At 38.7% G+C, this 15,469-nt stretch overlaps 1 protein-coding gene across 3 annotated transcripts in view; it reads right to left on the bottom strand.

The window, feature by feature from the left end:
* Positions 1 to 15,211, bottom strand: part of LOC108537459 (tripartite motif-containing protein 44-like) — a 148,693-nt gene extending 133,482 nt beyond the window's left edge. For all 3 annotated transcript variants that reach the window (XR_001887821.1, XM_017884939.1, XM_017884938.1), the window contains exons 1-2: positions 14,978 to 15,211; positions 5,782 to 5,801 (exon numbers count right to left, since the gene is read on the bottom strand). Coding sequence is in view for 2 of the 3 variants with exons in the window: in XM_017884939.1 (XP_017740428.1) it covers positions 5,782 to 5,801; positions 14,978 to 15,202 (245 nt within the window). In the remaining variant the exon portion in view is untranslated. The remainder of the gene's footprint in view (positions 1 to 5,781; positions 5,802 to 14,977) is intronic.
* Positions 15,212 to 15,469: the final 258 nt, after the last annotated feature.

Here is a 15,469-nt window from a genome sequence, read left to right as displayed (position 1 = left end):
AAAAGAGTACCTAGAATACAGACCAAAGATAATTTTTAAGAAACAAAATTGAGGAAAAAAAAATCCACTAAATTATAGAATCTGTAAGCAGGTTGTTTCCACTCCATATTTGATAAAAGACTTGTATTCCTTCTCACAAGGATAGCCCCAAAACTAGGTGGAGGAAAGAGTGGAGAGGGGTGAGGATAGTATTTACAGGGAACTAAAAATAGAGTACAAGGAGGTTAAATGACTTGCCCAAGGTCACACAGTCACAGACAGAATCAAAAATAGAAGCTAGGTCTGCTGACTCTCCTTCGGCTCCTACTCCTTCAGAACACACTTCCTGTTTGATCACAGAATCAGTATGGGTCAGATTCACACTGATCTCAGCAGGAACTTTTTGCCTGAATAACAGCCAGCTTTGAAGATGAAAAATTTTACAGAAGTTCCAAGTGTGGCTGTTACTATTAAAAAGCCATTTTCCTCTTAGGTTGAAAAAAAATTACAGAAAACCTCAATAGCAAATCAAAATCTAATCCTGATCTTCCTCCTTCTCCTCTAAGCGCAAGAGTTTAAGGGTCTTTTCCCTCTCTGACTTCCTCCCACTACACAATAGCTTTTACGCCAACAGATCCCATTGCCACCCCCTCTCCTAGGATATATATTACTTCTCAGCAGGCTCCAGCAGGAGTAGAGAAGGAGTCAATCTGTGAGGGAGTGAACACAAAATCTCTCATAATAGCACAGAGAAGACAGAAAATTGCTGCCAAAAGTGTAAATTGCTTTTCTGCTTAGGGAAAAAAAAAAAAATCACTCTGGTCTTTAAAGGCACCCTTTTTTTTTTTTTCAGATGGAGTTTTGCTCTGTTGCCAGTCTGGATTGCAGTGGCACCATCTCGGCTCACTGCAACCTCTGACTCCCTGGCTCAAGTGAGTCTCCTGCCTCAGCCTCCCAAGTAGCTGGGATTACAGGCACACACCACCATGCCCAGCTAATTTTTGTATCTTTCGTAGAGACAGGGTTTCACCATGCTGGCCAGGATGGTCTCGATCTCTGACCTCATGATCCGCCCACTTCAGTCTCCCAAAGTCAAAGACTCTTTTAAACGATGACTCCACAGCAGTTAATACACATGTTCTATATATTAAGACTTTTGTTTCTCCATGTCCTCCAAGAATTCTTGACAGCTATATGACTGCATATCATGGATCTGAGGAGTAACATACCAGTTTGAGAGGCAACAGGCAGCTATTCTGTGGAGTCAAAGGCAGGCTTAGTTGGCTGCTCCCCAGGGAGCACCCCTTTTTCTAACACTCAGAGGATACTGTGTGAGAATGAGACAAAGACATTACCTTTATAATCACAGAGGCAGAGAGGGGAAGCAACCTGCAGAAAACAGGGGCCACAGCAATTCAATGTCAAAGCAACTGAAGAACTCCCAGGTTAGAGGAATGAGACCAAAGTGATATTCTGAGGACTGTGTGTGAATCCTCTTGGCTTTTGTATAGGGTCACAGAGAGAAGCATGCTGCCATTTCAAAGACAGTCCAAATGGTGGCTGAGAGCACTTGGCGGTTAAGCTCCGAAGCCAGACTAGATTCAAGTCATACTTCTGCCACTTACTAGCCATGTGATCTAAGGCAAATTAATCTCTCAAAGCATTAATTTCTTAATTTGACAAGTGGGCTAATAACTACATCATGAGGTTTGCATGCAGATTGAATTAGAATATATATAAAGCACTTTGGACATAATGAACTGTCAATAAATGGTAGCTACGATTATGATTGTGGTAAATTAGCAGAATAACTGCACAATGAAATTCAGGGCAAGGAACAGAAGTGACTAAAAGCACAACATTTGGTCCCCTCATATCAAACGGCTTGGGAAATCAAAACAGAAAAGAGGAAAAAAGGCAAGACACTCCAGTTAGTAGAAAGGGAGGAAGATCCATTATAGACAAATATGTTTCCATAAGACAGGAATTTCTTTTTTCCTTCCACCATGGAGACTAGTTGGAATCTAATTCTCTCTGGACTTCTATGTAGACAGTGGAGAAGTGGCTTTGTGAAAAGACTACTAGCAAAGGAGACACAGGCATAATGATCCAAGCAGAACTGGAACTCAGTGTCTCCAGCTTCATTTCTCATCCACACCTTGTGTAGAGACTCCCACACTTCCTTTCTGCCTTCCTTATACATCAAATTCTCATTTAGTACTGTCAGCAATATAGAAGGCTTTGGAACAAAACTCTATTTGGCTTGTTGAAATGGTAAAGTATATATCATAAATGAGAAAAATTTCAGATCAAAGGCAATTTGCCCTGAAGGGTTAATCAGAATAAATTGAGCCAAATGGTAGCTCAATACAAATAAAGGGAATTGAACCAACAAATAGGAGTTTTTTTTTTTTTTTTTTTTTTTTTTGAGGTGGAGTCTCGCTCTGTCGCCCGGTCTGGAGTGCAATGGCCAGATCTCAGCTCACTGCAAGCTCCGCCTCCCGGGTTTACGCCATTCTCCTGCCTCAGCCTCCCGAGTAGCTGGGACTACAGGCGCCCGCCACCTCGCCCGGCTAGTTTTGTATTTTAGTAGAGACAGGGTTTCACCGTGTTAGCCAGGATGGTCTTGATCTCCTGACCTCGTGATCCGCCCGTCTCGGCCTCCCAAAGTGCTGGGATTACAGGCTTGAGCCACCGCGCCCGGCCACAAATAGGAGTTTAAAGGTTAAAAAAGAAAATCTGACTCCTCCTCCTTCTTTCTGACAAATTAGAACATGCACTTCAAGTACTTATTGTACCAAAAAGGGTCTGTCAAGTCCTAGTCCAGTGAACTCCTTGCTGAGACCTCCATAGCAGCCTGGCTCGAAGGAGATGGCCTGATATCTTGGTTGCAAGCAAAGAAACTCTATGCCTTTCCATTATCTTGTCAAAATGATACAAAGGTATCTGCAATTAAACTCTAAAGCCAGAATCTCACACTGAACAGTATATTTAAAGGAAGTTAAACTCTTCATACGGTCCCTGTATTCTTCTAATCAATGTGCCTCTGGCATGTGACTATAAAGATGAGTGTGTTCATCCTAATCCGGCTCTCCCAAGACAGAAATGCCACTGCTATCCTGTGGAGCCTGCACATTACCTCTGCCAAGGTATTTTCTTCATCATGGTCTTGTTTTAACTCTTTTTCTGGGAAAGTAAGTCTAGGGCTCTGACTGGACTGGATTTTAAAGAGTTAGAGCTCATCTTGAGAAAAAAGGCAGAGGGCCAAAGAGATAGGTTAAAGTGCATCTAAACCAAAGGTCTGTGCAAAATGATAAAAACTTAACCAATAACTAGAAGATATTGATTTAGGCTCCCATCATTGATAAACTAGTCTAACTAGTCTCCTAGGCTCTTTTCTTATTTTTCAATTTTTTGATTTTTTGAGTCTGGCTCTTGTTGCCCAGGCTGGAATGCAATGGCACGATCCCGGCTCACTGCAACCTCTGCCTCCCAGGTTCAGGCAATTCTCCTGCCTTAGCCTCCCGAGTAGCTGGGATTACAGGTGTAAGCCACCACCTGGCTAATTTTTGTATTTTTGGTAAAGACAGGGTTTCACCATGTTGGTCAGGCTGGTCTCAAATTCCTGACCTCAGGTGATCCACCTGCCTCGGCCTCCCAAAGTCCTGGGACTACAGGCATGAGCCGCTGTGCCTGGCCTCAATTTTTAACATTTATTTTTTATTTACGTATTTTTAGAGACAGAGTCTCATAATGTTGCCCAGGCTGCTCTTGAACTCTTGGGTTCAAGCAATCTTCCCACCTCAGCCTTCTGAGTAGCTGGAATTACAGGTGCGCGTCACTGTGCCTGGAAGTCTCCCAGGATCTTGATCCACCTCCAATTCATTTTCCATTCTGTAGGTAGGAGACACTTCTAAAATGCAAATCTGTTCATTAATTCCTGTATAAAATTCTTTAACAGCTTCCCATTGCCTTCAGTATAGTGCTCAAATGCCTTAAGAAGGTCTACAAGGCCCTAAATGATCTGGGCTCTGTTGTCTTTCTTCCACTCCTCTCTTGTCTGGAACTGGCACACAATTTGTTTACTCTACCTAGAACAACCAACCCCTGCTCCAACCTTTCAGATCTCTGTTTATATATACCCTTTTCTGGCAAGCCTCCCCTTATTCTCCAAGACTGACTTAGGATCCCTTCCTAAAATAGCCTAAACTTATCAGAACACATTCCCTACTGTATAATTGCCCAGTTACATGTTCGCCTCTTCCACTACACTTAGGATCTACGAGAGTAGGAACTATGCCTGCTTTAGTCACCATGATATACCCAGGAAGTAGCACAGTGCCAGACACACAGTAGGTCACAAATATACGTTAAATGAACAAAAGGGAGGGAGTGAAGAGTGAGGAAGGAAGGAAAAGTACCACAACATAGAAGAGCCTGTTCCTAAAAATGGCTGAAAGATGGAGTCTGAAGCGGTTCCCTGAAACCCTGTAGGTTTAAAGCAAGGTGCCTGTGGCTTTAGCCATAGCAGACAAGGAGATAGACAAGATCTTGTTGTTCCAGAGCAGAGGTTAAAAACTATAGTTTCCAAGGGAAGAACACACCAAGAGATGCAGATGTGGGACAACATTTGGTGCTAAGAAAGAGGCTCAGGATATGGGGAGGGAAGACGAAAAAAGAGAGGAAACTGTTTTGTTTGTTTGTAAAAGCAAACACACAAACAAACAAAATAACAAAGAAGGATCAAATTCTGATTCCAATAAGGTAACCTTTGACAATTCATTTAGCTTCTTTTAATGAGGGACTTGACAGTGATTTTCAAACTGAGTTCTGAGGAACTCTAGGTCTCTGCAGAAGCTCCTCAGAGTATATTGTGATGAAGAGAGAAGGTTCAATGAATACTGCCCCAACTTTAACCAGAGAAAAATTGTTTTTTACACATTGAGGTTCTGCTTAAAGTCCATTTGAAAAAAGGGTGCTTCTGCTAAAAATAAAGTTTGAATAGCAGTGGCCTAGATGACCATTCTGATACTTCCCAGCCTTAACAACCCTTGATTCTATGTGACAGATGGGACCCATGTGGACATTGCATTTTACTTTGTACAAATATGCCTCAATTGTGTTGATGACACAGCTGTAGCTTTTCCTGGAGTCTGTTTTCACTGCTTGAGGAGAATGACAGGAAGGGTAAGTAAACCACAGTCCAGGTTCACTGCAAGGCTGAGACAATAATAAAATGCACTGTATTCAATTGTGACAATACAGAAGCACAAAGAACATTTTTTTCCCTAAACCAAGTTTTGTATACCTGTACCCTAGGATTCATCATATAGGTGTCTTGGGTCAGACACAAAGATACTATATGTCAGAAATAAAGAATACTAGATCTACAGCCCATTAAAAAAATCAATCCAATTCCAATCAAGAAAGAACAATACAAAAATTTATCTAGTCAGTCCACCTGATACCATTACCATTACCATAATGACACTACATTACCATTTAAATGTAGTGCCTATTCTTCTTAACAAGGTATTCTGAATGTACAAAAGAATACAGCAAAGTTACTGTCATTGTACACCTTAAAGTCTACCTTTATCTGAAAGTTACAGGCAGGAAATGACATAGATGAGAGGAAGATGGGAGTCTTACAAAATAAGATCTTCAAATCCTAGGCTTAAGATAGAGATCCCTTTTCTGTGCTGTTCCTTGGCTGTCCATATTTCATGGAGCACTAAAAGGCCACAAACGTCACTCTACTTCAATTATGAGAAAAGACAAGCAACAATAATGTGATCTTACCTGGGTCCTTCCTCACCGCCCTGAAAGACAAACAGAAAGAAACAGTATTAGAAATCACTGTTGGTACAGACAGAGTCAGATTTCCTTCTTTTCCCTCCCCTCTCCCAACCTGAATGCATGTACTATACATTTATTGTAACAGAGACAAACCAACAGACATCTAAAGGCTAAGACAAGAGCTAATATAATCCTATGTTCAAACTGCCCAGTGGAGATGAACTGATAATTTGCCCTGACAAGCAGAGCAGAGAAGTGAATGCACAGACCTAGGAGGCCTAAATAATAGCCTTGCCTTTTTATTTGTATGGCTGGCAGTATTTAGTTCTTAGCAAAGTAAGAAACCCAAAATAGAGGCAGGTCTTAGGCAAAAGCTAGCCAGTTCCAAAAGCATCAAGCTGTTTCCTTCAAAGATTCATTTCTGCCTTGTTCTAGCATTTTTCATCAAACATGAACACTGCAATTCTAATGTAAAGAACACTGTGGTATAAAGGGCACTGAACTGGGACTCAGGAAATTGGGATTCTAGTCCAAGCTCTGTTACTTATTAGTTATGTGTCCTTGGGCAAACATTAATTAATCTGGACTTTGGTCTTCTCTTCCGTAAGTGGTTAGTTCTGGCATTTGATGATCCATACACCATTCTTCCACCAAACAATGGCTCTTCTCTTTTCCTTGTCCACTTCTCAAAAACAATATGTGAACATTATTTTTCCAGGTATGGCATTCTCTCAACCTAACTTTATCAGAAGTGATCACAGCAGATTCCTTTGAGCTTCCTTCTGTGATCAAATGAGATTTTTCAAATAACTCTCAAGCCTTTCCCAAGGGACCTCACTCATCCTTTTGGTGTCAGCATATCTTTTATATCCTTCTTTTTAGCTATTCAGGGGTAGTCTTAATAGAGAATGTACATTCTGGTTGTACTCCTTGGAGAATGAATGAATGAATGGTTCCTACTGGTATAAGGCAGAATGAGCTCTCAAGTCAGATGTTCTGGGTTCAAGTCTTAACCCTATCACTTTACTGCTGTATTAGCCTACTCATGTTATTTTGCCTTTCTTAACTTCAATTTCCTAATTTGTAAAATGAGGTAATAATTGTCTCTGTATCATAGGATAAGTATGAGGATTAAATGAAATAATGCTTATAATCATCAAACACAGTGCCTGTAACACAGGATGTATTTAATAAAGGCTATTTATCAGTATCAGTAACAATTCAGTAAGATTCATTAAGAAGCTACTATGTATATGCTAACTAAGTAAAACAATCACCCATAATGATCTAACCTTCTAGGATTTTCCAATCAGGAGTATGAGAAACAGGCAGAAAGAAAATGAACTATTAGTAAATGTGTTATGATCAATACCAAAGACATAAACAGAATAATATGAGAATCAACAGGGAAGTTATGAACACTGCCTCTCCTGGAGAAGGTGGGAAAAGCTTCACATGCAGAAGGTAACATTGATACTGTCACTTTGAGGGATAAATAGTATTTTCCCAGGATGACAACAGAGAAAAGTGGGAAGGACACTGAACTAGCAAGAGCAAAGGCAAGTTTCTAAAAATGTCTTGTTCAAGGAACCTTGAGTTCCGTGAAACTGGAGAATGGGGATGTGCATGTGTGTGTTTTGGGCAGGGTGCTGGGAGTGGTATAAGGTTGGAACTGAGGGCAATGTGGGGTTGAGCGTGACTGAGGTAAAGGGAGACTGCCAGGGTGAAAGCCTGTAAAGCACAGCTGCAGCCAGAAAGGTGATTTAAATCAGACTAGCCATTTGAGGTCGAATAAGAAGGGCATTTTTGGCAGACTGTTAAGGATCTGCAATAGTGGGAAGGGCGTTAATCATCCACACTCCAACTAGAGGGAAGTAGGGTCAGTGGTAGAGGGAGGGTATAGGGATGGTAGATAATTTCTTCGCATTTTTATCATCTGGTATGTCTCATGGGAACTATAATATACCAATAAAAAAGTTATATAATTTAAATTTAATATGAGTTACATAACTATGAATGACACAATTAAATCCCAACACAAATTTTTCTATGATTTTTGGATGTTTAACCCTAATTGTCTAAGAGAACTTTATGGAAAAAATATCTAAACTTTCTCTCATAATTTAGAGCAAGTCCTCCTCACGATCACATACTTTGGTGTAATGATTAAGAGACAGGGTTTCTCAGTTATAATATAAAAACATGGTCTCAAATTCTGGTTCATTAATCCCAACAGTGAAGCTTTTGGCAATTTACTTCTCCAAGGTTCAGTTTCTCCATCTGCACATAAAGATCCTAGTTCTTACCTCAAAGGGTCACCATATGGATTAAAATAAATGAGAAAATCTGTGTAAAAACCAAGCAAGTGTCTAGTACCTTGTAATCATTCAACAAATGGCAGCCATTATTTTACTTTCCCTGAATTGTTAATTAATAACATTTCTAGGGGAGAGTAGGGAAGGACAGAAAAGATGGGACACAAAGTTTTGCTATATGTTCATCCAATTCTACTGCTTATAGATGTATGCTTCTTTTCAGAAACAACGGTCACTGTTACAAAGCAAGAATATACACACACATATGAATTATAAGGCCATTTTGAATAGGTTGGCACAGAGAGAATTGCTAATCTTGCTAGTAAAAGATGTGCATGTGATGTTCCTGCTACCTAAAATGCACATCCCTATTCTAAAAACCTAGCTAATTCCTATCTATCCTTTAAGATCAAGCCTTACTCAGAAACTTCTTCACTAACATCTTGAATAAGTTAATCCTCCTTTCCCCCACATCTGTAGGGTTCGCCACTCTACACTAGTACTTAGAGAAGAAAACTGACAATGACATCAAACAGTGCCTCCCTCTTTGGATTTCAACTCCTTGAGAATAGAAGCTTGTGTTTTGCTCATTTCTGTATTCACTGCACCTAACACAGCACAAGGCTCATAGTAAATAATTACTCAAGATATAGGTAAGGTTTAAGATTAATTTCTTCTCCTATTATGAGCAAATTCTGGTTTCAGAGAATATCAGAAGTGAGAGTCTGTTAAATACCAACTTCCATTTAAATGACTTGTTAGATTAAGCACTGCTCCCAAATCCCTAATTAAGATATCACAAATGCTCTTGATTGGCAGACTGCACTCTTGTGCAACCTCCCATTTCTACCTCTACCAATGGAAATGTTGTTCACCAAGAATCAAACAAGGCTGTTTATATGAACTTGTAATGATGTCACATTTAATTAAATAACAAAAAGTGAATGCAAGAGAGATAACTTGCTCACATAAAAACTAAGTTGAATGCATCCACAGTATTGATAAAGATGAATTACTTAAAAATTGTTGTCAATTTTGGTGTAGGTGAAACAAGCAAAATGCTAGAAACAATAAGTTATAAGAACTAAGATTCTGCATTCAGCTTGCTTTGAATGGTATCACCCTCACTATAGAGAGTCTGAAATTGGACCTTATAAATGGTGCAAAATAGGTGTGGTTTACGCCAGAAACATGACATTTAACTCTAACTAGCAAACCCATATTTTCAAAGGCCTTGCCTTGGAATAAAAAAAAGTACAAATATATGTTTCAAGTTTAAAATAAATGATTATCATATGCATGTATCATTTTTAATAGTTTATCCATCTGAACATACTTTTTCCAATATTAGCTCATAGCAACTCACTATTCTCCTTACCAAACTGGACAAAAGACAAAAATGCTCACATGACATATAAATAAAGACACACCATTTTTTAATACTTAGCTTTAGTAAAGAGTTTTATAAAATGATGTAAGTAAATTCCACAAAGAGTGAGAAAAAAAATAAAGGAGAAGGGACTGCTTCTCAGTTTGTTTTACGAGGCCAACATAACCCTAATACTCAAACCTGACAATGATATTATAAAAATATACAGACTAATATCCCTTATGAACAAAGACACAAAACTCCTGAACAAAATATAAGCAAACTGAATCCAGATTATACATCATGGCCAAATGGAGTTTATCTCAGAAATGCAAGGTTGGTTAATATTGTAAAATTAACCAACATGATTAACCATTACAATAGAATAGTGAAAAAAATGCATATGATCATTTCAAGAGATACAGAAGACATATCTCACAAAAGTCAGTATCAGTTTGTATAAAAGCCCTCAGCACATTAGGAATAGAAAGGCACTTCCTCAATCTGATAAAAGGCATCTACAAAAAACATCATACTTAATAGTAACATACTGAATCCCTTCCTTCTAAGATTACGAACAAGGCAAGGATGTCCACTTTTACCACTTATGTTAGACATTGCACTGGAGGTTGCAGCCACGGCAATAAGACAAGACAAAGAAATAAAAAGCATAAAGATTAGAAACAAAGATGTAAAACTGTCTCTATTTGTAGATGACATAATTGCTGATACAGAAAATCCTAAAGAATCTGTAAAGCCACTATTATAACTAATAGGTGAATCTGACAAGGTTACAAGATATAAGGTTAATATATAAAAAGCAATTTTTTAATATACTAACATAAGCTGAAAATAAAATTTAAAACAATTCTATTTTCAATAGTATTGAAAATATTAAATAACTAGGAATAAATTTAATAAAAGCCATTAATACCTTTAAATGAAAACCATGAACCATTTCTGAGAGCATGTAAAAACTGACTTATAAATGGAGACATATGTTCATTCATACTGCTGTTCTGCAGAGCTAGTGTGTCATTTCTCTTTAGCTACTCTGCTTTCAAGATTTTTTTCCTTTGCCGTTAGTTTTCAGAAGTTTGACTCTGATGTGTCTGGATATGGATTTCTTAGTTTATCTTGCTTGGGTTCACTCTGCTTCTTAAATCTGTAGGTTTATGTCTTTCAGCCAAATTTTAGACATTTTAAGATACTATTACTTCAAACTATTTTTTCAGCTCCACATTCCTTTTTCCTCCCTTGACACTGGTGACATGTATCTTTCATTATTGTCCTATAAGTCCCTGAAGCTCAGTTCGATTATTTTTCCATGTTTGTTGTTGTTTAGATTTGATCAATATCAATCTATCTTCAAATTCACCAGATCTTTCCTTCAATTTGCCATTGAGCCCATCCAGTGAATTTTTGGTGTCAGTTACTATATTTTTCAGTTCCAAAATTTTCATTTGGTACTTTTAATATTTTATTTCTTTATTGAGGTTTTCATTTATTTCCAGAGTGCTTGTAATTGCTCACTGAAACATTCTTACAATAGCAGGTTTAAAATCTTTGTCTGATAATTCCAACATCTATGCCATCTTAGAGTTGGCATGTATCAATTCTGTTTTCTCCTTAGAATTGAGATTTTCATTTTATTTTATTTTTTGAGACAGGATCTTGCACTGTCACCCATACTGGAGTACAGTGGTGTAAACACAGATGGCTGCAGCCTCGACCTCCTGGGTTCAAACGATCCTCTTGCCTTGGCCTTACAGAATTGAGATTTTTATTGGTTCTTTGGTCTGTATCCTGGACATGATGAGTTGTATTATAAAAATCTAGTTCCTATTTAAATCTTCTATTTTAGCAGTCAACCTGTTTAGATTCAGAATGCATGTCCTGGATTCTTTCTGTGAACTATGGTTCACATGTCACCTTAAGTTTATAAAGCCTCTACGGTGCTATTCTTGTCTGTCCCACTCAGACGACAGAACTCTATTCTACATTCTTCACAGAGCTAGTTGGGGAGGAGGGAAACCAAATCATTACTATAGGGCAGGAGTGAAAGATAAAATTCCAATAACTGACTCAGCTGGGGAAGTGCATAGTCTAGTTAATGCAGGGGTGAGAGGGAGGAGTTAGAGCTCTATCTACAATCTCTAAACAAAGAGGTACTACTTCCTCTGTACCATTACTGCAGGGTAGGTTGGAAGTCAGAGTTCTACCCACAGATGCATGGGAGATGCGTACCACTCATTACTGAGAGGAGCAGGGCCAAAGGTAGAAGCAAAAGTTTCACCCACAGGTTCCATAGAGAAAGATACCTCATTAACATAGGGCATATATAAAATGAGTGAGTTTCACTCACTGGCTCCATTGCTGCAGTGCCAAATTGGGGTTGAGGAGCAGTGCCACTTTTTTAATGATGTTTGCCTCCAGAAGCAGGCGTTTCTTGGTTTTTTTCTTTCTTTCTTTTCCTTTTTTTTTTTTTTTTTTTGGTCTGTGTGTATTAGTGTTTCCAGCTTGTAGAACACCTGGCTAGGATACACAGGAAGTAAAGAAAACCCCAGGGAATTCACTGCCTTGTATTCCCTCAAATCCCAAGGTCCCTGATCAGTATGCCATCTTTTCTCCACCTGCAAGAGTCTTTTGGTAGATGATTTCAGTATTTTTGCCCAGAGATTTCTATTGTAATAAGTGAAAGAAGTAAAGCAGAATATGTTTACTCCATCGTGTTCAGAACCAGAAGTTGCAATTTGCTTTAAATATGCCAAAAATAAAATTGATTGGTGAGTGGAAGGTTGAAAAGATGGCTAGATATGTAATGAAGCAAGTATGGCAAAATGTTAATAGGAGAATCTAGGTGGTAGGTACATAGGCATAATCTGTAAAATCCTTTCAACTGTGCTGTATGTTTAAAATTTTTTATAATAAAATATGGGGGGCGTCTTTTGGCTGAATTCAAAATGCAGGTGATTTTTGATAAATTCTATACCATAAAAAGAACATAATTCCTCTGATGAGTGAAAGACAGGTACTGGATATTTGCTTTCACCAATAAGTTACCAGATTAACTGGAACAAGAGGCTATTAAATAATAACAGCTCTTTGTAAACACTCTAGTGGTTGAACGCTATCTCTATTTTTAATAGCTCATTTTGTCTGTAACCTGGTCCTTAAGCCTTGTCAGTTCTTGCATCCCTTTAAGAGTAATTTCATCAGAGTTAACAAAGTACAGAGTTAACACAGTACAGTTGAGGTGCTTACAGGACAGCTAATGTCAGAGAAGGACTAAATTCATAGATTAAAATGAAAATAAAAGAGAAGAATAAACCTCAAAATTAAACTTTTTTTTTTTTTTGAGATGTAATGTCGCTCTGTCTTCCAGGCTGGGCTGCAGTGGCCACAATCTAGGCTCACTGCAACCTCTGCCTCCGGGGTTCAAGCGATTCTTCGGCCTCAGCCTCCCAAGTAGCTGGGACTACAGGTGCTCGCCACCACACCCAGCTAACTTTTGCAGTTTTAGTACAGACAGGGTTTCACCATGTTGGCCAGGGCAGGCTTAAACTCCTGACCTCAGGTGATCCACCCATCTCGGCCTCCCAAAGTGCTGGGATTACAGGCATGAACCACCATGCCCAGCCAAAATTAAACTTTTGTTTTCAAAGAACAACCTAATCAACATACAGAATAAATGAAGGGGTTGAACTTGATGGGAATTGTGGACAGAGTTATGCTGTTGATCCCTTGAATTAACTCTGGTTGAACCTTTTATTAAGACACAAACTGACCATCTTGACATTGTAAAGGTATGCAAAGCTGTCTAGAACATGGATTCTTCTCATTTTTCCCATAGATACAGATGGGATGCTTAGCATATATCATATAGTAGGGGGAAAGCACAGGCACTGAAACAGGACAGACTTAAATCTAAACTGTGGCTCTATTTTCTACTGACTAAATGACATTGGTTTAGTATGTCTGCAGTTCTCTGCATCTCAAATATCCCATTTGTAAAATGGAGTTAATGAATGCTGACATAAGGATTAAATGAAATGATGAATATAAAGTGCTCTCTTGCCAATCTAGAAACTTATTTAGGCACATAATTTCTCAATTATGGGGAGAATAAAATGAAAAGAAGAAGAGTTATTCTTTTCACACATTGATGAAAATTAATCAAAAGCCTTGGTTGGGTATAGCAGATACCTTTCAATGGTTTCTTACATTTCCTGTCAGGATAGCTTGGAAATACCTGCCTCCTGGTTTACTTTGGCTCTTCTACTGGCCAGTTTATTCTGTGGCCAGGCTCTCTCGAGCCAAGGCAAGACTTCCAGTTAAGGCTGGGCTTGCTGAGTAATCAACAGTCCTAGAAAGTCCACAGGACTCTCCTAGGTTTTCTCCTAGAAGGACCTACCCTAAACCTATCTGGCATTATTTTCACTAGAATTGTCAACATAATGCTGTGAAATCTGATTAATAGTAGCCTCTCTCTAGTGGCTGAAACATAATTTTTTTTTTTTAGACAGGATCTCACTCCATCACACAGGGTGGAGTGGAATGGCACAATCACAGCTCACTGCAGCCTCAACCTCTGGGGCTCAAGTAATCTTCCTACCTCAACCTCCTGAGTAGCTGGGACTACAGGCAGGTGACACCATGTCTGCTAATTTTTATTTTGTAGACACAGGGTCTCAGTATGTTGCCCAGGCTGGTCTCAAACTCCTGGACTCAAGCAATCCTTCCACCCCAGCCTCCCAAAGTGTTGGGATTAAAGTGTGAGCCACTGAGCCCAGCTTGTTCTTTTTTTTTTTTTTTTTTTTTTTTAAATAGCTACCTTAAATAAATTTTTTCAAAGTAGATTCAAAATGTCTACATACGTTGTTTGGCAAAATGCTGAAGACCCTTTTACTCCTGTTATAAAACAATGAATATGACAACTAACATTTGTATAGTGATTCAACATTTACCTAGTGTCTTTCATTCATAGTATTTTTTTTTAATCTTACAATGACCTAGTGCACATGCCATTCTTAATCCAGTAGTTATACCAATTTATGCAGCTAGCTCCATATAACAACCAGCTTGAGATACCTTTTCACTATGTATAAAGTAAGTCCAAAATCTTTCATTCTGGCCTGCTTTATGCTCTACTTCATGATTTGTTCTCATTTAGCCCAGGTCTATGATGACTTTAAAGGCTCATTTCACAACTTGGGGTCTGTTGCTTGCCCTCTTCTCCGGCTGTAATTTTTGGCTTCCTTCCTTAATTGTGATTGGTATCTGCCCCCACGGACTATACTCCTTAAAGTAATGATGGATAAATAATTTGGTAGGCCCAGCCACTGGGTAAACTAGTGGCCAGTACTTCCATACTGGTTTATACACCATGTGAAACACTTACACCCTACCTAGATTTTAATTCATTCATGTTCAGCTACCACATGGGGTCTAACAAATATGGCATCAGTTTCCTCCTATTTCTCTTGCTACTAAACATTATGGGCTTTTCCTTTACCTCTGCCTTTGGCTCAGCTGATTCATTAGAGGTATCAAGTTGTTCCTTGGCTTGGGCCATCTGGGTCATCAACCTATCCATGTGGGATTGGATGTCTGCCAGTATCTCAGTCACATGAGCTGTGGCCATTGCCTCCTGGATGTCCACTAGATGAAGGGCCTTCTGCTCCTCATCGGCAATCACTTTCTGAACTTTCTTAAATTCCTGCTGTATAAACATCTTCATTTGGTCCCGAGTTACCTGTAGAACAAAGGCAAATAAGAATAAGTTGAACATACAAAGAAACAAAAAGTTAGAGTTATTACTACACAGCCCTGGCTAAAATACACACCATGGATCCTATCTGATCCTGAAGTTTTGGGAATATTCTAAAGACAATGTTCCCCTAATATCTTTGATGATTTTCCTGCTAATCTTTTTGCCTTTTTTATTCTTCAGGGAGTAATTTCTTATCCTTTTTTCCTTTTTGTTTTGTTCATTTTTATACCAGTA

The sequence above is a fragment of the Rhinopithecus bieti genome, unplaced genomic scaffold (genome assembly GCF_001698545.2).
Source record: "Rhinopithecus bieti isolate Rb0 unplaced genomic scaffold, ASM169854v2 scaffold_15118, whole genome shotgun sequence".
NCBI lineage: Eukaryota > Metazoa > Chordata > Mammalia > Primates > Cercopithecidae > Rhinopithecus > Rhinopithecus bieti.
Note: the sequence above shows the minus strand (reverse complement) of the source record. Positions and strands in the feature narration are given on the sequence as shown.